At 47.9% G+C, this 24,463-nt stretch overlaps 3 protein-coding genes across 9 annotated transcripts; all 3 read right to left on the minus strand.

The window, feature by feature from the left end:
- Positions 1–1,657: 1,657 nt before the first annotated feature.
- On the minus strand, positions 1,658–16,098 carry chd8 (chromodomain helicase DNA binding protein 8). Of its 5 annotated transcripts, none has more exons than XM_011618917.2 (40): positions 15,486–15,641; positions 13,673–14,470; positions 13,412–13,588; positions 12,999–13,310; positions 12,748–12,861; positions 12,150–12,652; positions 11,921–12,032; positions 11,616–11,822; positions 11,390–11,458; positions 11,230–11,285; positions 10,911–11,028; positions 10,740–10,823; positions 10,509–10,646; positions 10,176–10,297; positions 9,846–10,089; positions 9,595–9,771; positions 9,226–9,369; positions 8,923–9,021; positions 8,663–8,822; positions 8,352–8,562; positions 8,077–8,272; positions 7,783–7,953; positions 7,391–7,681; positions 7,086–7,306; positions 6,800–7,002; positions 6,542–6,698; positions 6,367–6,456; positions 6,153–6,256; positions 5,938–6,061; positions 5,720–5,795; positions 5,344–5,615; positions 5,003–5,232; positions 4,235–4,870; positions 4,074–4,150; positions 3,732–3,953; positions 3,558–3,650; positions 3,360–3,473; positions 3,177–3,278; positions 2,988–3,092; positions 1,658–2,900 (listed from the first exon to the last, which is right to left on the minus strand). In XM_011618917.2, exons 2-40 carry the CDS (start codon positions 14,366–14,368, stop codon positions 2,532–2,534), a joined length of 7,596 nt encoding a protein of 2,531 aa, XP_011617219.1. In that variant the 5' UTR covers positions 14,369–14,470; positions 15,486–15,641; the 3' UTR covers positions 1,658–2,531. The 5 variants fall into 5 exon arrangements, with proteins under 5 accessions (XP_011617219.1, XP_011617218.1, XP_011617217.1 ...); XM_011618916.2 differs by having other exon boundaries at positions 12,150–12,447; positions 12,526–12,652; positions 13,412–14,470; XM_011618915.2 differs by having other exon boundaries at positions 12,150–12,453; positions 12,526–12,652; positions 13,412–14,470.
- A 936-nt stretch (positions 16,099–17,034) lies between these two features.
- On the minus strand, positions 17,035–19,604 carry cbln12 (cerebellin 12). The gene is made up of 4 exons (XM_003977706.3): positions 19,450–19,604; positions 18,259–18,595; positions 17,799–17,918; positions 17,035–17,710 (listed from the first exon to the last, which is right to left on the minus strand). Exons 2-4 carry the CDS (start codon positions 18,538–18,540, stop codon positions 17,513–17,515), a joined length of 600 nt encoding a protein of 199 aa, XP_003977755.2. The 5' UTR covers positions 18,541–18,595; positions 19,450–19,604; the 3' UTR covers positions 17,035–17,512.
- A 320-nt stretch (positions 19,605–19,924) lies between these two features.
- Positions 19,925–24,264, minus strand: trim110 (tripartite motif containing 110). Of its 3 annotated transcripts, none has more exons than XM_029831063.1 (8): positions 23,551–24,264; positions 22,375–22,879; positions 22,204–22,299; positions 21,691–21,924; positions 21,426–21,448; positions 21,000–21,145; positions 20,470–20,741; positions 19,925–20,381 (listed from the first exon to the last, which is right to left on the minus strand). In XM_029831063.1, exons 2-8 carry the CDS (start codon positions 22,861–22,863, stop codon positions 20,109–20,111), a joined length of 1,533 nt encoding a protein of 510 aa, XP_029686923.1. In that variant the 5' UTR covers positions 22,864–22,879; positions 23,551–24,264; the 3' UTR covers positions 19,925–20,108. The 3 variants fall into 3 exon arrangements, with proteins under 3 accessions (XP_029686923.1, XP_029686924.1, XP_003977771.2); XM_029831064.1 differs by having other exon boundaries at positions 22,375–22,932; XM_003977722.3 differs by having other exon boundaries at positions 22,375–24,264.
- Positions 24,265–24,463: the final 199 nt, after the last annotated feature.

Below are 24,463 nucleotides of genomic sequence, written 5' to 3' on the forward strand. Positions count from 1 at the left end.
TCTTCCATTGGAATACTTATATAATGATATAGATTGGAAAAACATATGAGTCAAGAAATTATTTGACAAATAAGGTAAAAGAGGTGATCTTTAAAATATATAGATGCTAGCCAGTCAAGACTAATCTTATAAATTATAAGCTAAATATTAAATAATAACTGCATTTTGTCCTTAAGATTTTTGTACTTTTTCTGTATAGATTTGCCAATAATAATGATAATAAACAAAAGACTCAGCTCAACTTGCAGATTCCAGCTCTTCAAGGTGCGAAACACTGAGACGATCAGAGCCCGAGGGAGGCGGGTGGGAAAGTAAGGGGGCGGAGTTTGGGCGTCGCCATAGTAAGGAGGAATCCGAAAACCGGAAGCAAAGTATTTTTCGTAGCTCCAAGGAGAGCTGTCAATCAAGGTGTTTGTGATTGGAGGGTGCAGCCAGTCCTAAAACCTGACGATGTTAACTTTATCCTATCGTCTGAATGAGTAGATTCAAATGAATTATGATCCCTTCCAGCTAGGATTATGGCCATTCCCACTCAGTCAGTCACAACAATGGACAGAGTCATGGTGCCCTGGAGGCCAAATAAATCTATGTTGGACTCATGCATCGTGCATCTTCCTCTCTTATTCACCTTTCGGCGGACTCCCAGTAGGGTCGTTGCATGGCGGTTCCATAACTGTTGACTGGTGGGCCATGACTAAAAGTGGATAGAGCTGACCTCAGGGAGCGGGCCGAAGCTGGAGATGAATGGTGCCAGGGGGCTTTCAAGGTGGGGTCATCTCGCAGCTTCAGTTTCAGGAGGTCAAAGACCTATGTCAGCTTTCCCCTCAAATCCAGATGTTCCTGCATCTGAGGAATGACATCAAGGTGGTTACAGTACATTTCATTCGTAGTTTCAACGTACTTTGAAAATGCCCCCATGCTCGAGTTTCTTCACCTGAGACGGTCTCTACAGGATCCAGTCCACATTCCAATGGTTCTTCAGGGTGTGTGTAGCTCTCCTCTCCATTCTGGAGCGGGGTCTCCAGTTTGTCACAGGTGTCCTGCAAAACATCCCTGTTCCTCAGTGCTTTAGATTGCGACACATGATGCTTGTTTCAAAGATTTACTCAAAAAAAAAATTCCTTTGTGATATGTGGGTGTTCTGACCTAACGTGAAATGGTTTATATCATCTAGCCCAAACCCCGGGTTCAGCAACCGGTCCAACAATGGAGTGAGAGACAATGCTCACCTTGACCCGCTCCCTTGACTGAAACACGGCCTCTTCAGAACCAGTGTTTGCTGAATGAATCTGACCGTTAACAGTGGACAGTCATTCACCTTCTCCAGGATAGTATCACACATTCCGGGGGCCACGTGATCCAGCCAATCAAACGACAGCTCCTCATTGCCATGAAATAAATAAATAAATAAATTCCCGAACAGGAAGTGGAGGTAAAAGCTGTTTCTTTCGTTAAAATGCCAGGTGGCAAAGCTTAAGACCTCCACGTAAATGTTAATCAGGGGAATGACGAGAACTTATATAACTTATAATTACAGCTATCTATTTCCCCAGCTTGGATCAAGGTTTCCTTTTCAATTATCCAAAGCACTTTAAAATGTCTTTACAGGTCTCAGTCGTTTAATATATGAACATTACTCCCAGGCCTCTGGATTTACGATCCTATGCAATATTACCAGTTTTAATTTAAGTTCTTGAAAAGAAATGGACATAAACAATCTTGTATACAAACAGTAAACCTCCTTATTGCTTCTGCATGGTTTAAAAAAAAAAAAAACCCAACACAATAATACACAGAAAACTCCTTTAGACTGTAGATTGCTGTTATTCATTTCACAGACAGCCAGATCATAAAACAAGAATAACTCATCGCCATCATCGCAAAGAACACAATTTACCAGCTCTACATTGTACAACACACCCATCCTCCTAGTACTGCTTCAGTAACGAATACACCATTTTCCCTTTCCCTCCCGCTCAGCCCCATCCCGCCCCAAAGAGTGAAAACAATAACAGTACATCCAAACACTGGATCCTCTATAGTTCAGACTCATGTGGACAGAGACGATATAACCAAAGATCAAGGTATTTCATGAACTGGATCCAGGCTCCGCTCGGTACACATCCAGTTTAGTGTAGCCTTAGAGGTCCAGCACTGAGGTTCTCGGATAAGAAAATGTTATCTGTACAGCAGAAGTCCCCTTTTGGTCTTTTCCGGAATGTAATGGGAGGAACGGCGAAAGGAGGGACAAGAGGAAATGACAAGTGATGAAGTGAGAAAGCGCAGCTTTATGCCAATTTGTCAGAGGTAAGAGAAGGACGTAGGACACAGATGGAACGCAGAAGGAAAATGAAAACATGGGTGCAAACCAGCTCCGTTCATGGAAAAATATCCCTATATAAAACAAATGAATAAAAGTCGCAACGAAAACATTCATCCATAATTTGATACAGATTATGGTCAAATAAATGAAGAATAACATGATTGGTTGTTGAGAGGACAGTCAAATGTGTTTAAAGTGTGGGGTTCAGTCAATCCTCCGAGCTGGATGAAGAGTCAGAGTCCTTCGGCGCCAGGATGACATCTTCCAACAGAGCTTCTTGATCCGAGCTGTCGTAGTCGCCTTGGGAAAGGCTGTCACCGCCCTCCATTTTAACGTCAAAGTCTGGACCGGTGAGGAAGTGATGGGAGGTCTCCAGGTCCTCCTCGTCCATCATGTAGGCTCCGTCCGAGACCAGAGTCTCCTCCTCGACCCCGTCCAGGCTCGGGTCTTCGGGGGTGGGTTCCGGAGTGTGGTGGTGGTGGTGGTGATGGTGGTGGTGGCGGCGGCGCTTGCTTTTCTTCGGCATTTCCGAGTGCTCGGTAAGGAGGCGGTGGAAGAAGGTCTCGGGCAGGAAGCCCTGTAAGGAAATGTTAAATTCTGTTGAGACCTTTTTCCCGCATTAAAATCTCAAAATCTGATTTTCTAGACGACGTTCTGTGCGTACCGACTTCCGCACGGCCTCAGCCCAGTCGGGCGAGACAGCGTTATCCGGATTCTCTTCCAGATATTCCCTCAGGTCTTGCAGCATCGGAGAAAAAGCAGCTCCGACCTGAGGCAGAAAACGCTTCCGTCGGTCAAACGCAGCTCATTCAAACTGATTAGATTAGCATGAAAGATATTTACTGCGCTTCACCTTCTTCCCTGTCCTCATGTTAATGACCTTGACCTTCTCTGTGCCAGTGAGGGCTTTATCTGCCCTCCTCCTCCTCTTCCGCTTGCTCCTGTTCACAAGAAGCTGAGGAAGGAAAGACGTTTTGAACGGGACAGTAAACTTTGTTTGCTGAGCATTCAGGAACCATGAAAGAGTTGAACGCACCTCCAGCATGTCACCTTCCACCTCATAATCCGGGTTCTCTTTCAGCCAGGTGGGAGGGTCTCTGCGGCGTGGGGTGCGTTCCAGTGGGTCGTGGACTCCATCAGAAAAAGATAACTGAGATAAAATAAGTTGGAAATAAGTTGGATAAGTTGGAAGCTTTGTTCTGAATTTTTACCCGAGACAAACCCGAACACGCACCTCCTGATCCTTGTGCTTCTTGCGACTGCTTTCTCCTGAGGACCCATTAGGCATCAGTGCCTGTTTGGAGAAGGTGAGCTTCAGCCCTTCCTCCTGTCAAGGCAGCAGAAATTTCCATTTTACCCGCAGACTAAACCCCTCAGATGCACCTTGCAGCGCGAGCGACAATCCCACCTTCAGGAGTTTCACAGTGAACTCTCCGTCCTCTCCGTCGCCTCCAGGGCCTCCGGGCATGCCCATGGGTTTACGGATCATCCGGGCGTAGGCCATCTCGTCTCCTGTGAACTCGGAGCTGGGATTGAGCTGAGTCTCGGACACGTAGCGACGCCCCGAGGGCCACTGACCGCTCACCACCAACATGCACAAGCTGTCCAGGCGGTTGATTAGCACCCGGTCCTGAGGTAAAGAGCCCGGCCCCCCACGAGTCAGTAGGTTACACATAAGGGGAATTCTTTGGCAAAATGTGTCAAAAATGAAAAATATTAGACACACAACAAGTCAAATGTTCTGAATTACCTTGGGCCAATCCAGTCTTAAAGGATCAGGGGGAGGAATCCCGTCCTGAGATGGCATCATGGGGATTAAGCCGTTATCTACATCCATGAGACAAAAAACCTGAATTTGTGGAATTCACATATCCAGGGTTCAGAAATGTTTATCTGCAACCATCCACTTACCTCTTTCTGCCTCCTCTTCGCTGTCTCCGCTTTCATCAGAGCTGCCCGATCGCCCAGATGAGGAGGAGCCAGACTCGGAGTCGGAATCAGAACCTCCTTCGATCTTTGCTCCTTCGCCAGTTTTGTCTACCCTCACTTTGCTCCTCTTCATGCTCCATTCCTGTTCGGCTTTGCCATCCCGGTGGATCAAAGGCGCATTTGGCAGCTCGGCCAAGGCCTGAGGACCTGCAAGCAACGGTGAATCCTCTTCGACTCCCTCCACGTTCATGCTAGGAATGGCCTCGCTCTTCGGCTGGACGAGGGTCACGGCGGGAGGCGGAGGCGGCGGGGCCTGCTGATTCTGGATGAATTCATCCCGAGCCTGGCTGAAGCTAAACTGCGGGTCTGAGAAGATGGAAAGCTCGGTTCGGCTGACGCCGTGCAGGGAAGCGCCCAGCATCAGCTGCCGATCGTGATCGGGTTGCTTCCACCACGTTGGAAGCTCCGAGCTGTGAGGAGCCAAGAGCAGACGCTCCTCGAGGGACGGGTGGGGCAGAACTCGCTCGCGGAGGCGACGCAGGAGGCTAATGCGGTAAAGGGTCCGCGAAGCACGCTCCTCCGTAATCGGGGCCACCGTCTGTGAAAGTTCTGATGGATCTGGAAGGAAGAAAATCAAAATTCTTCACACTATTGATCAGAATTCTAAACGACCAGAAGAAACGACACTTTTACTGGCCGTCTGAAAACCACCCACAACAATAACGGTCCGAGAGGTTCTGACGGTCGTACCTTCCCGGCCGGGTCGCAGGTGGCAAACTCTCCGGCACATGGCAACAAAAGAGCGGAAATATCGACTCAGGCTTTCATCGGTCTTCTTATCCAGACGGGCGAAGGTCCGGAAGCGATTCCAATCAAACTCTGGTTGGCCACCCTCAAGCGTGTCCGGCTCCTTTTTTATTGCTTCCACGCCAAAAGTGGACACCACGCGGTAAAAGTCACATTCTTCTCTACGCGTCCACCTAAGAACAAATCAGGATGCAGCGAGTTATAACAACTCAAACCGACTTGTGCAGCGACCCAACAAGTTTGCTTTCGATGAACACGCCCAATCTTGCCGTCGCTCCACTTACCTTTGCTGCCGCTCTTGACGCGCAATCTCCTTCAGCTTGCTGGCCTGTTCGCACCTCCGGCGCCTGCGGTCGCCCTTCGCCTCCGCCTCAATCTTCAGCTGCTCCTGCCTGTAACTCCGCTGGTAAGCGGTGATCAGCCGCCTTAACCGAGCTGTGAGGGATGAGCTGGAGGGCCACTCGCACACGCCGCCTTGACTGGAGGCGCTTTCTGTGACCGGCTGTTTGACCTTATCTTCCACAGAAATCTCTTCTTCCACGTTCATGGAGTCCGACTGCAGGCGAAAGACCGTATCGCTTAGTTCTGAACGCACTCGCTCCAGTTTTTACCAATTAAAAGAGAAGACGGTAATTCCAATACAAAAGCTCGGATTCTTACCTCCTCAAAAATGTCTTTGGAGTGTCTTGTTGCAGGTTTAAACTCTGGGTCCTCTGAGTATTTATCATACTCAGCACTGCAAAATACAAACAAACCATCATCAAGCACATAAAAAGGCCTCAGAATTCAACAATGTTTATTTAAGTTTAAGCACGCCGTGACATTATAAACATGGGAAGCACTATAGCTGCTATAGTTCTCTTAATGGAATAACTCACTCGTCTCCCAGCTCTGCGTCACCAGTGTGCTGCTCTGCATCGATGGCCTTGTCATCTGGTCGACCCACTCTCTCCAGGAAGCAGAGGCAGCCATCAGCACGCATGGTGGTGTACATCTCATAACCTGGTGACAGATAAGTTAGACCATTTTAAACAACTCAAACAGAAAAATGACCTGGAGACATCCACTCCACTGAGGTTGAAATAGAAAATACCATGTTTGAAAACCCCAGCCAGGAGCGAGCGGTCTGCTTCACCATCCCACCACCCTGCAGGCACCTCTTGCTGTTCCATGTCAGGCATCCAGATATCGACGTCCCTGAAAAGATGATTGCATGGCAAAATGAGCGGAAAAGCTCGCAGTAGTTCAGTGGCCAGGTTAGGCTGAGTGCTCTCTTGGGTCACTGGAGAGAAAACAATGGTAGATACCTGATGTCAGCACCCTTCAGGATAGAGTCAGAGTGCTCGCCAATCACCTCCTGCTTCAGGTAGTAAAGCATGCGCACCCTCAGCAACACTCTGCAGTCAAAGAGAGGGAGAAGCTTTCACATGTATTACTTTACATACATGTCGCTAACATGTATGTAACAAATAGTTCTCTGACTTGTTGCACTGGTGCTTGAGGTGTTTTCGGTAGCTGTCATCCAGAAGCAGAGTGTCAGGGTTGTACTTGCGGATCCACTCCACCTTCTGCACGTCAAATGTGCTCTGGGCTTTGACCCTTTTCCCTTTTCGGCCTCTTGGAACAGGAATAGACAAGCCTGGAGTGGGGGGGGGCAAATCAAATAATTTAAAAAAAGTCACGACAAAAACATGGAAGGGAGTTTAAGGATACATCAAATCATCGAATAACGACTCCTACCAGAGTGGTTGAGCAGAGTTTGGGGTTCACGGCCGTTCTCAGGGGGTGTGATGAGCTCCCAGATGAAACTCTTGATGTTCTCGTCTCCACGATAGTGAAGGAGGCAAAAGACCAAGATGACTCGGCAGATCGTCTCCACGTCACGTTCGCTCAGCCGGCGCTTACATCGGGCATGGGACAGGATGTCCCTCCATCGACCCCAGCTGTGGAGAAAAAAAATTAGAAATGATTGAAAACAAGAGCCAAGAGTGGATCCAACTCCAAATGCATCAAAAACTGCAGTCACCCATAGACGAGCAGGTGCTTCTCGACCCTGAAACAGTCGGTCCGACCGTAACCTCCACCGCTGTGGCGGTCGGCGCGTCGCGAGGCCCGCGACTGTCTGGAATTGGCAGGCGGATACTCATCGTCGCTGTCCAGGTCAGACAGCTCTCCGCCTTCACCTCGTAAACTGGAGTACTGTCGAGTTTGCTTGCGTACTCTGGGAGTGTCGATAACGAGGGTGTTCTGTGGGGGGAGTAAACCACATTTTACTCTAATTATCAGAGAGGCACACGCGTGTGGAAGACGTAAGGTTTAAAATCCACATACCTTTCTATTCATCGAGTCCACGTCTATGTCAGCTTTCTTGGCCCACTTTTCCCAGAATTCTGGATCGTCTAGGGCGATGTCGGTGCGATTCTCGGAGGCCACGAAGCTGGCCTTGGAGAAGGTGGAGCCTTTGCCCTCGCTCTCAATGGTGATGGTGGTGGCTCTTCGCTGAAGGATCTGATCGATGTCCTCCTCACAGAAGCGGCTGCCTTCGTCGTTCTCATCCATGATGGCGGCGTAGGCACCCTTCCTCAGCAGATCCTCAATCTCTTTCTTGGAGAACTGCTGGATCTGTTACAGAGGATGAAGAAATTGATACATGGTTTACAATAAACAGGATAAATATGGAGTGAAAGGGCAGTGCCTGATAGTATCAGGTCACAGGTTCGTACCCCGTTCACATTGCTTTCTTTGTTGCCACTCATGCTCTGCAGTACCGCTCGGTCCAGGCCAAGTTTCAGACTGGCCTTGTCCAGCATCTCCCTCTCGTAAGAGTTCCGAGTGATCAGACGGTACACCTTTACAGCCTTGGACTGGCCAATACGATGACACCGTGCTTGAGCCTGGTAGAAGAATTTAAATGTACATGTTATTAATAAGTCTCGCATGTAAACAGCTTTAAAAAGCAAAAGCAAAAAGACACACAAAAGCATCCTAAAGCTATACAGAGCATCATTAGACTGTACCTGCAAGTCATTCTGAGGGTTCCAGTCAGAGTCAAAGATAACACAAGTATCAGCAGCAGTGAGGTTAATACCCAGGCCACCAGCTCGGGTACACAGCAGGAAGACAAAGCGGTCTGAATCGGGTTTGCTGAAGCGATCGATGGCAGCTTGGCGTAAATTCCCACGAACTCTGCCATCAATTCTCTCATAAAGGTATCTGAAAAGGGAATAAACCACATCTTAGATACACGCCTTTGTACCGTGACAAGTCATTTGTATCTATCTGGCTTTCTCACCTCTTGTTGATGAGGTAGTCCTCCAGTATGTCTAAGCAGCGAACCATTTGGGAGAAGATGAGCACTTTGTGGCCACCAGCCTTGAGGCGAGGTAGCAGCTTGTCCAGCAGCACCAGCTTACCCGCGGACCTAATCAAGGCTTGCAAATGGAAGTCTGGAGCCAATGGGTCATAAACTTCCCGCAGCTCTGCTACTATTTTCTCCTCAGCACCTGGACATTCGGAGAACAGATTGATGCTGGGTTTCCAGAGGATGCTTTACAAATCACCATCTTCCCTTTGTACAAGTCTATGACTAGGCTGATCTCATACCATTGATGAGGTAGGGGTGGTTGCAGCACTTCCGTAGCTCCATCATTGTGTTGAGCAGGTTGGGCACATTACTATTACTATTTGCCCCCAAGCTGAGAAAGCTGAAATTTCTCTCCAGAATGGCCCGGTAGTACTTCTTCTGGATATCTGTCAGCTCAACCTGAGTAAACAGTCAAATATTTAGGGGGTTAAACATTTTTGTCCAGATGTACCAACACCAAAACATACTTTGACAATAAATGTGCACCACTGACACAAACCTCAATGATGGTCTCCTGTTTAGGAGCCAAGTTCTTCTCAACGTCTTCTTTGAGCCTTCGTAACATCATTGGTTTCAGGATGGATTGCAACTTCTGGACCTACAGAAACAAAAATAATGTTCAGAATTCAATTTCTCCTGACTCAGACGTACAAGTGAGAAAAATATGTATAAACATATATAACCAAAATGCACTGGGAAAGCCCTTGGAGACTATTGATTATTGCCAAGCAATGATAACAAATCCAAAAGATTTCTGGATCCAGGTCCTACATATATGTTTCTTTTTGTTTTTATTTCACACCTGCTCTTCTGTCTTGAGGTCTCCAAATTCTCTGAGGAATTCAATCTCTGAAGGAAACTGAGCTGGCTCCAGGAAATGAAGCAGACTGAAGAGTTCCTCCACAGTGTTCTGAAGAGGAGTCCCGGTCAACAACACCTTGTGTTCCTGTGAGATATAACACAAAACAATAGAAATGGGTAGAGATCAGGGGAGTTGCAGGGGGAGCACAGGCTGGACCAGTGGGGGAAAGGAAAAAACACTGATGGTGAAAACATCAAACGAGTGTCTAAAATCCCCAAATTAAATATGAAAATGCCTCTAGTTCCTTACTGGACATTCTTTAAGAAAAAAAAAAAAAGATTTCAATTATTGAAATTCCAGTTGGCTGACCTGGTCCATCATCTTCAAACTGTCCAAAAGCTTGCAGTTACGATTCTTAAGGCGATGGGCTTCGTCAATGATAACGCAGCGCCAGGAGATCTCCCTCAGCTCTGGGCAGTCAGACAAAATCATCTCAAAGGTTGTGATCAGTGCGTCGAACTTGTAAGCCCCGGGGATCAAGTGATCCTGCAGAGAAAGGGATAATCGTCATTATATGGGCCAATTACTGTCAAGGTCATCATCATCGATCAGCAGCCCACCTTTTCATCCTTGCAGTACATCTCGTACTGCTGGATCATCTGTCGGCTGGCCAAGCTGCCGTGGTAGACGATAGCATTCATGTTGGTCCAGGTGGCGAACTCCCTCTCCCAGTTCGTTATGGTGGAAAGGGGAGCGATAACAAGGAATGGGCCTTGGATGTTAGCAGCGTATATCTCAGAGAGCAGTGTGATGGACTGGATGGTCTTCCCCAGACCCATCTCGTCTGCCAGGATACAGTTCTGCCTAATAAGCAAACAAGAAATGAGCTAATGAGTCAATATACAGAAAACGATACATACAATATTGACTCCAGGTTTGATAATAGTTACCTGTTGTACCAGTTGAACAACAGCCAGTTGACTCCTTCCAGCTGGTACTCTCTGAGAGTGTTGGCGTTCTTGTATTCTCGAGACTCCTCCAGCTTCTTCCATGAACTGGGAGATGGTCTTGGCTGGAAGAGAGTAAAGGAATTCAAACATGCAACAATATCGATTCAAAACGCAAATGACCTGGGCTTGACGCAAACAAAAGTCGATTCTGCAGCATCGAGTGTCATATATTTCTTTTCTATGGAAGGAACGTGAAGAACAAAGTGCATTCCTGGTGTTATTTATATGGAAAATACTGAAGGTGCATAAAAATGCCCTCAGTTAAAAACCTACCGTCCTCTTCAGTCGAGGTTGCCTGTTCTGGATTTTTCTGAACTCTTCAACCTTGCCCTCATCCACATCCTCATTCAGTTCCCACGTTGCATCTTCATAAGGCAGGGAGCACCACTTCACTAAGTAGTAGATAACGTTCTGAAAGGGGGGGGGATAAAAATTAATTAGTGTAAATTTACTAAAAAAAACAGTCTCTTGTCCAGTCAAAAACAAATGTCAGTTTCTTCCCACCTCGCCGTTGTCCTTGTCCACACTGTGAGAAACGTCCAGGATCCGATCCACCTCGACATAGTCTGGATTAAAAGGCTCCTCTTCCTGCAACGAACCACACGATCAGAGACCAAAGACTCCGGTTAAAGAGGCCGGACCACATCAGCCGGACCACACGTGGTTTCCTCTCACCTCCTGGAAGAGGCGGCTCATCTGTGCATGTTTGGTCTTGAACCTCTTGATCTTTTGATGGATCCGCTTATCCCTCTCCAACTGCTCCAAACTGGCCCACTCACAGTGTAAATAGGAACTGCAAAAAGAGTGAAATTGAATTACCTTGATCCTTTGATTTGGACCGGTGCCATTTGAAAAACGTTGCGCTCAACTACCAGCATACACCATCATCATTATTTCAGCTTTAATCACCTAGTCATGTCTCAGAAATGTCTGGAAAACTCATTGAGAATTTGGTGATTCACGCTTTTTTACGACCAACATCAATGAAACTTACTAGTTTTTGTATTTTACAAAGAACTCCTCGCTGTTGCCGTACTGGCCTGGGGATACCTTTGAGAGTCAAACAAGGTTTTCCGTTAATTTAAATGTGTTTTAACAGTTCTCAGAACTCGAAAGATAGATTAAACAGTAGAGAAAGCCAAATATGTACGTACTTCCTTTTTGGTTACCCTCATAGACAGAATTTTGTCCACAATGGCAGCGTCTTCTTCACTTGGGTTTTCCTGTGTGAACAAGCAACACTCTCACGGTTGTATTTACATATCTGTCTGGCTCAGTCTAATCAAATGAACAAACTTGAATGCATTCATTTCCCCTTTCACTCTCAGCCCAGCCCACCATATTAAAGACCTGCAAGAAAAAATAAGGGGCGGCACTCACCACAAAGAACTGCATGCTGGGATGGCCGTCAACATCCAGCTCCAGTTCCTGTTTGAGCTGGGCAGCCGTTCCTCCACTGATGGAAGCTACGGCTGCCGAGGTCGTTATAATGTCGACATCTTCCTGCTCGTCCTCATCATCTGTTATCTTAATGTCCAGGTCCTCGGTGTACTTCTTCCTCTTCACGACACGATTAGAACGTCTCTTCTAGAAAAAACACAGGTAGAGCACAATTACTATGCCCGCGGTTGACTTGGGTGAAAGTGCAATGATCACATTTAGCCGATGTGGGTGTGTGTCTGTACCATAATTAAGTCATCCTCCAGCGCAACAGGTGAAGCAGGGCTGATCTCCCCGTCCGAGTGGTCTGATGATGCGTTCCTCTTTCTTTTCTTCGCTCCCACAAGAGTAATAGTGCTGCAGGTGTTGAAGAGAAAGACAAAGCCAGAATAAATATTGGGCAAACGAAGGGCAGCAAATTATTGGAGGCGATATTTCCAACCATAAAGGAGCTGAGGGAAGTCTCGGACTTACTTCGGCTTGGTCTTGCACTTGCTCTTGTTGCCAGTTATCACTGCACATCCAGCCACTCCAGTGGTTCCACCTGGTGCCTTCACTTTACTGTTTTTATTCACCCCTCCTGTCATTTTGGGGGTCAGGCCCCCAGACACGGAACTTTTCTTCTTGCTTCCGCCACCACCACTGGACTTTTTCTTGGCAGCCGACACCACGGTTAAAGTGCCCCCTGATTCTGGGGAACTCTGTGTGTTTGGAAGCTCGTCCTGGTTTAGGACTCTGGGCAGGTTCTTTTCACCCCGCGCTTTGGCTCGTGCTATAGCTTCAGCCACAATGCGGTTAGCTTTTTCCTGCTTGCAGAGGACCTCCACTCGCCGCACAGACGAAGACTCACCTTGGGGGGCCTTGGTTATACGGATGGTCTGAGAGGAAGAGGTGGTTGTCGCCGAAGGGCCGGCAGCCGAGGCATTGGTTACCTTCATCACTGAAACGGTGCCACCAGCTGTGGAAGTTGAGCTTGTCTGTGCACAAGAGGTCATGGAAAGTAAAGAAACCTGTTGGAGATACTTTATAAAGCACACAATTAGCAACTATTTGTGTATATAGGAAGGTCCACCTGTGGTTGTAGGAGCATTTTGAGGGGTATTGCAACTCTCTGTCCTCCTTGGCCCTGTGAGATCTGCAACACCTGAGGGCTGCCTGTGTTTCCAGCTCCAGAGACAAGCTGGTACTATGAGAGCAAAAGAAAAAGACTGGTCAAGTCCGGTTAGACTGATTTCTCAATTAAACAAATATGGAAAAATAGGAGCTAAACAGCCAAAATGATTTTACAAATGGGTAATTACAAAATCTGAACTACTTTCTCACCTTAACTCCTCCTTGTTGGTTGGGCTGTTGCTGCACTTGTAGCTGAATCGTGAGGATTTTGGGCTGTCCTCCAGCCTGACCTGCAGCCCGGGCCTGGGTCAGGGCTGCTAACTGGCTTCCCTGGAGCACCAGTTTACCTCCTGGCAGCTGACCAAGCACTAACTTCGTTGGGGTCTGTTGCTGCTGTCCTTGTCCAGTCTGGATCTGCTGGATTTGTGTGACCTGCTGCTGCAAGGTACCAGCTTGGCCTGATACTGAGCCTGGCTGTGAGGGTTGTTGAAGAACCAGTGTAATACGTTTTGCTTCTCCACCCTAAAATGAATAAAACGAAAACAATTATTTTGATATTCAGGATAACAACAACTTCAGTAGGAGCTAAAACTCCTATTATTTATACCAGTTGTAGCACTTACTGGTGTTTGGGCCTGCATGGCTGGCTGTAGCTGTACTTGGCCCTGAACTTGGATCTGAGTTGCCTGGGCTTGGGGCTGGACCTGGATTTGCCCCTGAGGTTGTATTTGTATTTGGTTCTGTCCTTGATCAATTGTTGCTTGGGCTGGAATCTGAACCTGAACTGCTTGGCCCTGTGACTGTTGTGGTACAGAGGTCAACAGCACCTGTTTTAATGGCCCATTTGGAGACTGGAGCACCCTCTGTACCCCTGTAGTACCCACCTTGATCTGAGCTTGTCCTGGGCTCGCCTGGTTCAAAACCGTTCCCCCCTGCAGTATAGACATGCCAGGTTTGAGAGGAGTACCAGACAACACACGGATGACCTTTCCACCAGCCTGACTCGCGGCTCCTGATACAGTCTGAAGCACTTGAGCCTGACCCTGGGGACCTTTGAGAATAACAATTTTACCACCAGCCTGCTGCGTAATAGCAGCCAACTGCTGTGGTGTGAGCTGTTGAGTTATCTGCGTGAGATGTGTCGTTGCAGTGCTGGTGGCATGCGAGCTAGAAACAGTCAGGGGGGAGCTCAGAAGGACAGTGCTACTGGTGGCCACGCTGGTGTTACTGACGACAGGTATGGAGGTCTGGACTTGGATCTGTTGTACAGCATCGACAGATACAGGCGCAGGGGTTACATTAGGAGCTGAGGCTATGGAAACAGTCTGAGATGCCATCACTGGTACTGGCAGTTGCGTGGGGACTTGGACAGGGTCGGGGATGGTAGAAGCTACTACAGGGTCATTAAGGCCCGTGTTGACCGTGAGTTCAGAATCAGCAGGTGGGTCTACTTGGCCCAATGCCAGCTTAAGGGCTTCCTCAACGGGGTCTGAGGAGCCCTGAGTGAATGAATCGTCAGGTAGAGCATCCAGGTTAAAGAGGGGAGTGTCCTCGAAGAGGTCCATGATGGGGTCCGCCATCTTGCCCACTCCACGCTGGGAGATGGGCCAAATGTTAAAAAACTGTCCGATGTGGAGGCTAAATAGTTGCAGTCCAGTTCTTCAGAATGTTCAGGAAAACAGCTGAGGAAAGAGAAGAAACTGCTTTTGTAATACAGGCAACAGATATTTTATATGCATACAGTGACGCAAGAAAGCACATTTGATTATATTTTACAAACCCGTTCCAAACACTGGCCATTTCCACTAGCTTTATATGACAAGATGAACGATATTGGCTGAATACAAGAAAAAAGAACTGACTGATGTTGTGCACTAAAATCCATCTCTGTTTTATTAAGACTGCTTCCTAACACAAAAAAAATGGGGGTAGCTTTAAAACACATCATATGAACGCAAAATGGTGTTAAATTGTGATTTAAAAATAATAATAAAGGTTACCCATCACCAACACAAAATGCATTTTTTACATTCATAAAATAACGATATGGATATCTATATCTATAGATAGAACCAATAAACCCATCACCAATGCCCAACACATACAATTTGTTTCCGAATACAACTTCAGGTAACCTTGTCGAGAATTCCCACCAACACTGATATTAAGGGTGTTTTTTTCCCCCCAAGTCAGCAGACTTTTGATATTAAAATACAGATGCATGTGGTAAACAAATAGTGGATGAAAACAGTTGGTGAGGAACTCCGACGAGGGGGTGCTGCTGGTGGACAGGTACGATGCTTTCCTCTCCGATCATATTGCAGTCTTTCTCCCAAAACCGACTGCTAGCATTAGCCTGTACCGCGACCAAGATGTGCCAATTACAAAAGGGTGTGTGGCGCCAAAAGCATATTAAGACTGGAAAGCGGTTTGTTCCGAGTTTGGGAACATTACTTTACTTCCCAGCCATTTACTAGCAACCATTCAGCCTACCGGACTCCTTCAATCTCATCAACAAACCGGACCAAACCAAAGCAACGTGCCACAATAACCATTGCCCGACAACGTTCAGACACGGCTTAGGCCGCAATGCTGTTTCGGGTGCTCTCCGTCTATTTTTCGCCACGAATACCTGAAATAACCATCCCATCCACTGCCCTGACTCCCATAGTAATAATTTCGGTGTGCTAAATTTACCTTTGCATCGACACACATGGCTTTCTCCGTCTCACAACACTGTACGATTACAGGAAACGGCCAGCGAAGAGCAGGAACTAACTTCTTGCCAGAGAAAGCGTAGAGAGCGTGCCCCTTGTGTGCGCCGAGGCGCTGATTGGTCAGTTTCCTCTAAGGCCGGCCGCGTGAGGCTTTTCCATTGGCTGACTGGGCTATCCGTCTTACGTATGACCGAATCTAGGCGGGATGAGAACCGCGGTAGGTTGAGAGAACAATAAATGCGGCCTAGCTCGGTCCATCCTCCTCAACATTGCTGTTTTTACTGCCACCGATGCTCACACTGTTAGAGTAGAGAATCGAAACAAAACTGAGGAAAAAAGAGGCAAATTTCACCATACTAACGAGTCACTCGAGCCTATAGCACCGCGGGCGTGTTTGTGCGTGACACGTCGTTTTTTTCAGGTTTTATTACACAGGCTGAAGCTTAAAATTCTCGTTATTACGTGGTGGAGTTTATTTACAATGAAGACATTCATCGGGTCGTACGGCAAATAATGACTGATATTTCCCCTCGTTTTGAATAAATAAGATCAATTTGAGACACGAGAAGCTTACTTCCAGTCACCAACAGGATGGTTTGTGGACGCACTCCGGTTGTTTGTTCGCGTTTAGCGCCCCCTTCCGGGTAGACAGGGTATCGAACGCTGACGCTCATGTCTGTATTGATGTGACTAATAAAATCATTTTGAAAATCTACGCAGAATTGGGTCGCAGAGCAGCGCAGCCGCCTTGGAGACAAAAAGCAGCCCAACACCGAGTAAATCATCTCTCCAAGTGTGACATGGGTCACAGGTTACATGACAGTGGAAATTGCTTTGCTGGATAATCAAAATCCATTTGTCTTCAGGTGCCTCATCAAATATTCCCAAATATCAACGATCGTGCAAAGGTCCCAGCCCATATGAAGATCAAAGCCCATGTTGCCAAAGATTCCAAAAGATCAAAGTCCCTCTGGAATCTGGAAAATCACAGAAACGTGATCAATGGCCGATTGACATGTTTTTCCACTAAAATCCAGTCATAGCTTTTTTGAGTTATTCTGCTATCAGAGAGCAGGTGGACAGACGCCGACTGCCACATAACCTCCCCGACAGAGGTAATAATTCAACGTCTGATTTTCCTCAAATCCCAGCACAAAAAGTGATTCAGACAGCGATTCGCTATCGTGAAGCAAGGAAGCGTGAGTGACTGTATGTGACAGTGTGCCACATTTATCCATGGCAGTCCTGTAGAGAGGAGCCTGCCTACTCGCCAAAGTCTCCATCTGTCTGCAGCCCTGCGAGGAGTATCCGCTAGTCGCCTTCGTTTGCACAGGTCCTCATGCTGGTCTGCTTGGTGCACGCCAACACCGGCTCTGCTGGTGGGAGCTATATTTACAAACAGCTGCTGTGGCCATCAAAGGAATTATGGGCTGGAGAATTGCTGCTCTGCATTTGATTAAACCCTCACGCTGCAAACGTCATATACTTTTCCCAAATTCTCGTTTGGGCAGGGCAGCAACACACAGGGACAAGTTCACATGGTTTTATTGAGACTTGTCAATAGAAATATCTGTGCACGTAAACATTTGTTGCAGAAAAGTAGCAGACGCGTGAAGTAGTGTCACACACAACAGCAGGTAGAAGGGCACGTTCGGAAGCTACACACAGAAGGTTAATGCACATCATAGCAGTGGCAGCATTTCAAAATAAAACAAAGTGAAGCACAAAGCTGAGGTTGCAAACGGCCACTGGTCTGAGGGATACGTATTCGCAAGGAGACAAGGATGGGTTCATAATTGCTCGATATTTCAGCATGAAATTTTCCACTTTCTTTAATTTGTCGTACACATTTTCAAATTTGCGCAATCCTCGCCCCGGTTTTATGCATAGGACACATCTGATCATGCACAATATAAAGTCGTTATTAGGTCATCTTTAACTTTACAGTATTACAACCTCGTCACATTTGCCCATCGGACGAATCCACCTGTTTTCGCTCCACCTTCCTCACAAAGGGAAGACCAGGAACCCGGAGAAGGTGGAGTATTTCCATCCTCCCATCAGGTTTCCCCTCTCCAGTTTGAGGAAGGCCTTGTCTCCCTTTTCCATGATCACCAGGCCGGCATTGGTGGCAGCTTCCCTGGTCACATCCTGGTCACCAGCAAATGCTGAAAACATTGGCCAACCATTTAGCATCAAACTGACCTAAGAGATTAAAAAAAAGGGGGTTTATTGTGCACATGTGTATCCACTGCTGTCAAAAATATTAAAGCAGTCTGCTAAGGTATTTTACTTGTATAGTTTGTCTGTTGTAGGCCTTTACGACATGGAAATTGAAGCTGTACACGCCTCTTCTTGGGGCCAGAAAGACGCTGGTTTCTTGGTCAAAATGGGTTCCCACGTTCACTAAAATCTGGTGTGGAAACAAGCAGAGATGAGAGGATATAAAGGTAAATAGCAACCAAGCCTTTGTAGTTTCCAAATATCTGTGTGAGCCTTAAACTGAGGTGTTTCCCTCACTGTCAAACTCTCTCCATACCCTCTTTCTAATTGGCACCGACATGTGACTACAAAACACTTGAAAATGGAGCTCAGAGCAAATGTGTCATCTCGTTTTATCATCAAATTGCAAAAAAAGGTCAAACGGCAGAGATCTGAAGTCAAATTTCAAAGCAAAATTGTGGGTGATTATTCCATCGATGTGGAAGAAAAGGAGCTTTCAACTCAGCGGCTGTCGTTTAAAGTTTACTCACGTTGTCGAAGTAGATGATCATGGTGCGATTGCTCATGTCTGTGGGCTCGTGGTTGGTCTGGCGGCTGACGGAGAAGGCCACTCTCCCGGAGCCTGAGCGCACCGACATTCCCAGGGCGTTACCGGCAGGCTCGGAGGAAGGAGTGGAATCACATACCACCAGACACTTCCCCTCCAGGATGATGGGATCGGTGTCATTCTGGCCGCTGGACTCCATTGGCCCCCACAACAAGAGCACCATCACCAGCAGGGAGAGGTCAAAGGTGACTGACCTGGGATGCATGACTGAACCTCGCACGTTGGAATCTCCTTGATTAGAAAAGTGTCATTTGGATAACCTGAAACAAAAGTGAAAGTGGGGGGGGGGGGGGGGGGGACCCCTCAACTTTAGCCAGCAAAGTCTGTGGGGCCCAAGCGTGTTCAGAAAACACACTCAGAACCGTCCAGTGAGCACGGCTGTCAGTCAAACTTTCATGTTCTCTCTCGCTTTCCTTTCACAAATCTCAAATCGCTTCGGAGCCCTACGTGTCACGTCAGCAGGGGCCGGAATGGCAATCACACACACACACACACACACACACACACACACACACACACACACACAGACGCAAATCCTTGTCAGCAAAAAAACTTGACAAGAATACAGACAAGACAACAGACAACAGGGATGGAGTGAGAGAGGACCCGAGTTTGATATTTGAATGAGAGGATGGTGATGGGGGGGTGGGGGGGGCGGTCAGTGCGGGGGGCAAAAAAGGGATGAGGTAAGATTCTTGGAGAGGTGACAGGGCAAAGATGCTGGAATGAAAAAAGGCAGAGTGGGGGAACAACTCCACTGAGAGACCATCTGTCCTTTGCGTACACCCCCCCACTAGCTACCAACACAACACACATTCCCTCAATCAGATTCAGGCGCGTGCGCACGTTCACACTCGTCACTGCAAGAAGAACATTTTTACTCCGCGGTGACTGTAAAATGTTCCCTTTCATTCATTTCGCAGCAATGTCCTTAAGCACCAGACCAGAGGAGCGTAAATGTGAGTAAAAAAAACACTCCCAAGTCACTTTAGTGGGCTCTTCACGCACTAAAGCGCTTCACTACAGTGCAGAATAATAACAACCTAATCAAAGATAAACGGTTATGAAATGGCTTTTGTGTTGCTTTGATACTTCAGTAAAATGGAAAGATCACCTGTTTCTGTCTGAAGTGTCTCGTCTCCACATCAGGCGGCAGCAGATGCTCGGTCTCGGACGTTCCGGCTCTCGTTCCCCGCCGTCATATTATTTTACAGCACCGGAGTCGGTCTGAGATTGCAGAGGACGCTGTGATCTCCTCCTCTCTTCCTCTCTCGCTCTCCCTTTGTGCCACCCCCCTTTTCTTTCTCACCCTCTATGTTGCATCCTCCCACTCACCTTCATAGTGAAATAAAGAAAATATGAGGATGACTGTATACTGAAACAGCTTTTAAGAGTCAGCCTAGCCCGTGAAGCGGATGCTGTTCACTTTGTTTTATTCCTCTCATATGCTGGGGATGAATTTATGAAGACACACAGTGTCCCCCGTCACAGCAGAAAACCAGAGCATGATGCATCAGGTTGTTTTTTGAATTCACACACGACAGCTTCATCAGGAAGAAAAAAAATAAAATAAATAATGACGTCCAAAATCATCAGCAGACCATTGAAACTGTATTGATTGTTTACATAAATGTAACAGCACATTCAGCCATGACGGAGATGACTCTGTCCCACCCACTGATCAATTTTAGTATCTCTTTAGGGAGTGGGAGGAAGACCTCTGTCTGAAATCACATCAGAAATCACGAGCAGGTTCTTTGTTGTCCTCCACCCTCAGGTTTTGGTGACGATGGCGACGCGGCTGTTGAGCTCGGCTTTGTAGAGTCCGAAGCCCAAACAGAGCGGCTGCGTGAACGCAGCGGTGAAGGTGTGGAGGTGGGTCAGGCCGCCGGACGCTCCCACCTCGGAGAAATTGATGGTCCCCGCGCTGTAGTCCACGGCGACGCCGACCCGGTTGCCGGCCATTCGGTGCAGGAGGCGGGTCTTCCGGCGGTTGTGCCAGGCCGCAAGCTTCCTGTCGTGCTGCTGCGTCAAACTCCACGAGAACTGGGAGACATTTAAATCAAAACTCCCTTAAACAATAAGCTGCGTTCCTAAAGCAAACCGTTCCAATGTGATCGGCCTGTGTAATTACCTTGTTAATCCCAAAGGCGTTGCCCTCTTTCCCTTTTCGCCCGATACTTCTGTAGCAAAGGCCGATATCCCAGAATCCCTCAGCCTCCAGCTCCCAGTAGTGAGTCCCGGAGGAGAAGGTCTGGACAGTGAGGACCTGCGGCCAGTGGTCGAAGCGTTCAGGGTGAGCGGGGCAGGGCAGGCGGTGTCTGACCCTGACCACTGAGCGGAGGTCATCGGAGATGCTCAACAGTGGGTGTGCAGTGTTGGTGTCCAGGGTCAAAGGACTGGTCACTGGATGAGAAGGGAACAAAGCACCACATCAGGAAATTAGAACCAGTCAAGGATGTCCATGACAGGTACAACAGTTCACCACTAGAGGGAGCTCGCTTTTTTAGGGAGATGATTTCCATCTTTACATAATATTGATATTTTTGTTGGTTCCATTTTACTCTTTAGAGCTAAGCTAATAGTGCTAACAGCTGCTGATAACAAAGGCACATGGCCTCATAGACGTATGTGGCTGTAAAGGTGAATGAACACGTCACTCACAAAGCTCCCTCTTGAGTTCAGTAAGGCAGCGGAGGGCGGCGGCGATGAAGTCTCGATACTTGTGCTCGATGTCCTCCAAGATGTGTTTCCTGTCCAGACTGATGGGTTCGGGGACGAAGAGTGGACTGTTCAGGTCTGCCAGTAACCTGGAATAAGAGCACAACCCAGCTTTGCACACGAAGAAAAGCACATGATTACATTTGCATTACATTTCTAGAAATGAGAAAAGACACTTATATGATCAGATTTCACGTGCAGCCTTAATAAAAGCAGAATATTGGATGAGGAACTTAGAATATACACAACCACCAACTACAGCTTGATCACATCTAGTTTGTGGATGTCTTTTGGTCATTAATTCAATAAAACTATCACTGTTATTCCCTGTGGGCGGAGCTTCTAACATCACAATGGTTGTTGACTTACTTTGTGTCGTCAGACTGAAAAGCCTGAGGAAAGAAGAGTGGAGGACACGTCATCAACCAATCACAGCTAACAGCCTCGTTAGCTGCATGCTAACACTGACACCCGTCTTTCGTAATCAGCTGTTGACGGGACCTGTTTATTTTCCCAGCGCCGTCCCGACAGTTTCGGTTGGTTGGAGACCATTTCGAAACTGTCAGAGGAGTTCGGATGGATACCTGACAGCAGCTACGCTGTCTGTCATCGTCGCGAGCGTAGATGTTCTTACCCAGATGAGAAGAAAGGGGTCCGTCTCCGCCAGCAACGAGGCCAGGTAGTGCTGGATGCTCAGCGTCTGGCTCATGTCCCCTCTCACCCTGCAGCAGTCCTCGTGCACCCGCTCAAGCAGCTGCTTTCTCTCCTTCTTGGTGATGTCCCTCAGGGCAAGAACCAGGTTCTGCACCTGCAGCTGCAGGTCTGACCCCAGCTGATCCACCTGGGAATCGTCCTGCTTCAGAGAGTCCTGGAACCAATCAGGACAATCTCTGGGTGAATGACTGATGAGCCCGGGTATGAAAGGGCAGTGTCCTGAGCAAATTCCACCTTCAAAGAAGGTCCAGACCACACGTTGCTCTGGGACTTGATCCCAAAACTCAATTAGGCTGGTGTCATAAACCATTGCTTTAATTTAACGCCGCTAACTTCAGTGTGACATACATGGAGTCCTTTATTCCCCTCCCCGCTATGATTAATCTGCGTCGAATTGACGCGAAAGATGATGGATCGTGAACAGATCACTCACAGCGGTGGCGGAGTCAACGTTCTCGAAGTCTTTGAGGATTTTCTCTCCATCTTTCAGCTTCCCGTCTGCCTTGCTGAGCAGGCTCTGGAGGATGACCTGTGGAGTCCATCACAGATGAGCAACAAAACCAGCAGAACGACGCCATCTAGTGGCCGGTTCCCCCCAGCTGACCTTTAACTCCTCCTCCACCTGTCTGAGGGCCTTCACTTTGTGCTGGGCGTGGCCTCCCTCCAGCAGACAGTCGCCGCATATGTACAGCCTGTCGTCGGTGCAGTAGTAGCGCAGTATTTCTGCGTGTTCCGGGCACCGTCGATGGGAGAGGTCGCCCAGCGGGTCCACCAGCAGGTGGCTGCTGAACGCCGGCCTCTCCAGATGTGGTTGGAGGTGGTCGGCACACAGCGACACCTCACACCTCAGGCAGGATTTGACGGCCAACGACGGCTCTCCTTCGTCCGCTCCGTCGGGGCAGCAGTCGCACAGCACCTCGCCGTGCTCCTCCTGGCACTGGGGGCAGACAAAGCGGCTTCTGCCCTCGGCCAGGACGCTCCAGGCCTCGCGGACGCAGGTGGGGCAGAAGCTGTGACCGCACGGCAGGGGGTGGATTTGGCTGAAGACGTCCCGGCACACGGAGCAGGTCAGCTCCACCTCCAGGGACGCCATCGTTAGCAGGTGAACGCTAATGACAGATTAGGGCAGGTGATCACACACCCCCAGCAGGGATGTCGCCGTCTAGTCCAAAACAGGCACAAATAGCTGGATCCATATGATAATTAAATATTTCAATCACTTCTACGCTTTAAATATCGACTCTGTGACGGTCTCCATGTTTATCTGAATGAAGCTTTGATATCTGATTTCAATGTTTTGTTGCAAGTAGAGCACCAAGTTATTCATTGTTATATTAATAAAAAACTAACGATATATAATCGGTGTTTAGTTTTTTATTTTTCTGGTCTTCCTTACACACAAATGTGTGATTTACAAGCTCTAAACCAGGAATCAGACACTGTTAGATCTGAATTCCTGGCAAGTAGGAAATCCTTTTTTCAGTCCAACCATAATCCAGCTTGCTGTGCTCTATGAATAGAATACTTAACTGTTTATCTACTAATACCTGCAAATAGAGTGGAGGAATCTTACGTGCTGAGGAAACACAGCATCATTACATTACATGTTGCAAACGCAGGCTAGAATCCAGAATCTGGACCTTCTGTGGCCTGTAGACTGACCTTAACCTGGGGTTGACCTGACAACTTGTCCAAATATTAGAAATGCCATTTGCACAGCGAGCAATAATTAACAGCAAACGACCTGAATAAGATTGTAACGTGTTATTGGGATACCGACCTGAGGTGCGACTCAAGCGACGAGGATCAGGAGATCAGCTCCAATTTAACCACCTGCTGCTCCGTGTTCATCTCAGTTCACTGTGACAAGAACTCAGAACCAACGTCCTTCCTCCTGGTGTCTCCAGTCTGAGGCCGCTGGAGCCTGATTTCAGCCGGCGTTGACAGAGTTTAGGTTAATCCCACCTGAGGTCACGTGACCCCAGAGGAGCCCTTGACTTAATGGACTTTAACAGAGCTCCACAAAGCATCAAACATTATTGTAAAATAGCGTGTAAGGAGTGAATATGAGAGGCCACGGCGATAAATGACAGACAAAATAAGGATTTAAATATATTTCATTCAACAGGAACAGTTTACAACTCATGAGCTGTATCAGGTTCTAGGAGGGCTGCAGGTTCCTATCTCTGGTTCCTGGACAGAACATTCAAAAAGGTGTTAAAATCATAAATTAAGGGAAAAAGCTTTAATGCTGAACTGAAAAATTCCAGCTTTTCCTCTCGATCTGGTCTTCCAGTGACCCCTAGCGGCGGGATTGGTGTACGACCTGCGCGGTCAGTTTCGGTGTAATAGGATCCATTAAGCGTCAAGCTGTTCAATTCTTGACCTTTCAGGAGGCGACAGGTGTGATGGCAGACGGGCCGACGCGCCGACCTTGGTCAACGCGAAATCATGAATTTATCAGGAGCATCGCCGCTGTTTGAGCGCGTGTCCGGGCCCACCTGTGACAATCGTTATTCAGGCCAGCCCTTCACCCCCGTTTGAGCTGCGCGCTGAGAGTCAATGGGAGGGAAACGTGCACGGACACTGCTTCCCAGAGGACCGTCTGGCGGCGTGGGCCATTAATTATAACAGACAGGGACACCGACAGAAGACAGACAGACAGTACCGCAGAGGGCGCAGACAGGCCCCGG

The sequence above is a fragment of the Takifugu rubripes genome, chromosome 22 (genome assembly GCF_901000725.2).
Source record: "Takifugu rubripes chromosome 22, fTakRub1.2, whole genome shotgun sequence".
Classification (NCBI taxonomy): domain Eukaryota; kingdom Metazoa; phylum Chordata; class Actinopteri; order Tetraodontiformes; family Tetraodontidae; genus Takifugu; species Takifugu rubripes.

Coding starts and splice junctions, on each gene's coding strand:
- trim110 (XM_029831063.1), bottom strand. CDS start 22,863: ATGGCGTCCCTGGAGGTGGAGCTGACCTGCTCCGTGTGCCGGGACGTC. Junction 22,300..22,374: donor AGGTGGAGGAGGAGTTAAAG/GTCAGCTGGGGG, acceptor TGGACTCCACAG/GTCATCCTCCAGAGCCTGCT. Junction 21,146..21,425: donor TTTCAGTCTGACGACACAAA/GTAAGTCAACAA, acceptor CTCTTATTCCAG/GTTACTGGCAGACCTGAACA.
- cbln12 (XM_003977706.3), bottom strand. CDS start 18,540: ATGCATCCCAGGTCAGTCACCTTTGACCTCTCCCTGCTGGTGATGGTG. Junction 17,919..18,258: donor TGATCATCTACTTCGACAAC/GTGAGTAAACTT, acceptor TTTCCACACCAG/ATTTTAGTGAACGTGGGAAC. Junction 17,711..17,798: donor ACAACAGACAAACTATACAA/GTAAAATACCTT, acceptor TTAATCTCTTAG/GTCAGTTTGATGCTAAATGG.
- chd8 (XM_029831061.1), bottom strand. CDS start 14,368: ATGGCGGACCCCATCATGGACCTCTTCGAGGACACTCCCCTCTTTAAC. Junction 6,457..6,541: donor CTCAAGCACCAGTGCAACAA/GTCAGAGAACTA, acceptor CTTTGACTGCAG/AGTGTTGCTGAGGGTGCGCA. Junction 4,151..4,234: donor CGAAGAGGAGGCAGAAAGAG/GTAAGTGGATGG, acceptor TCATGGATGTAG/ATAACGGCTTAATCCCCATG.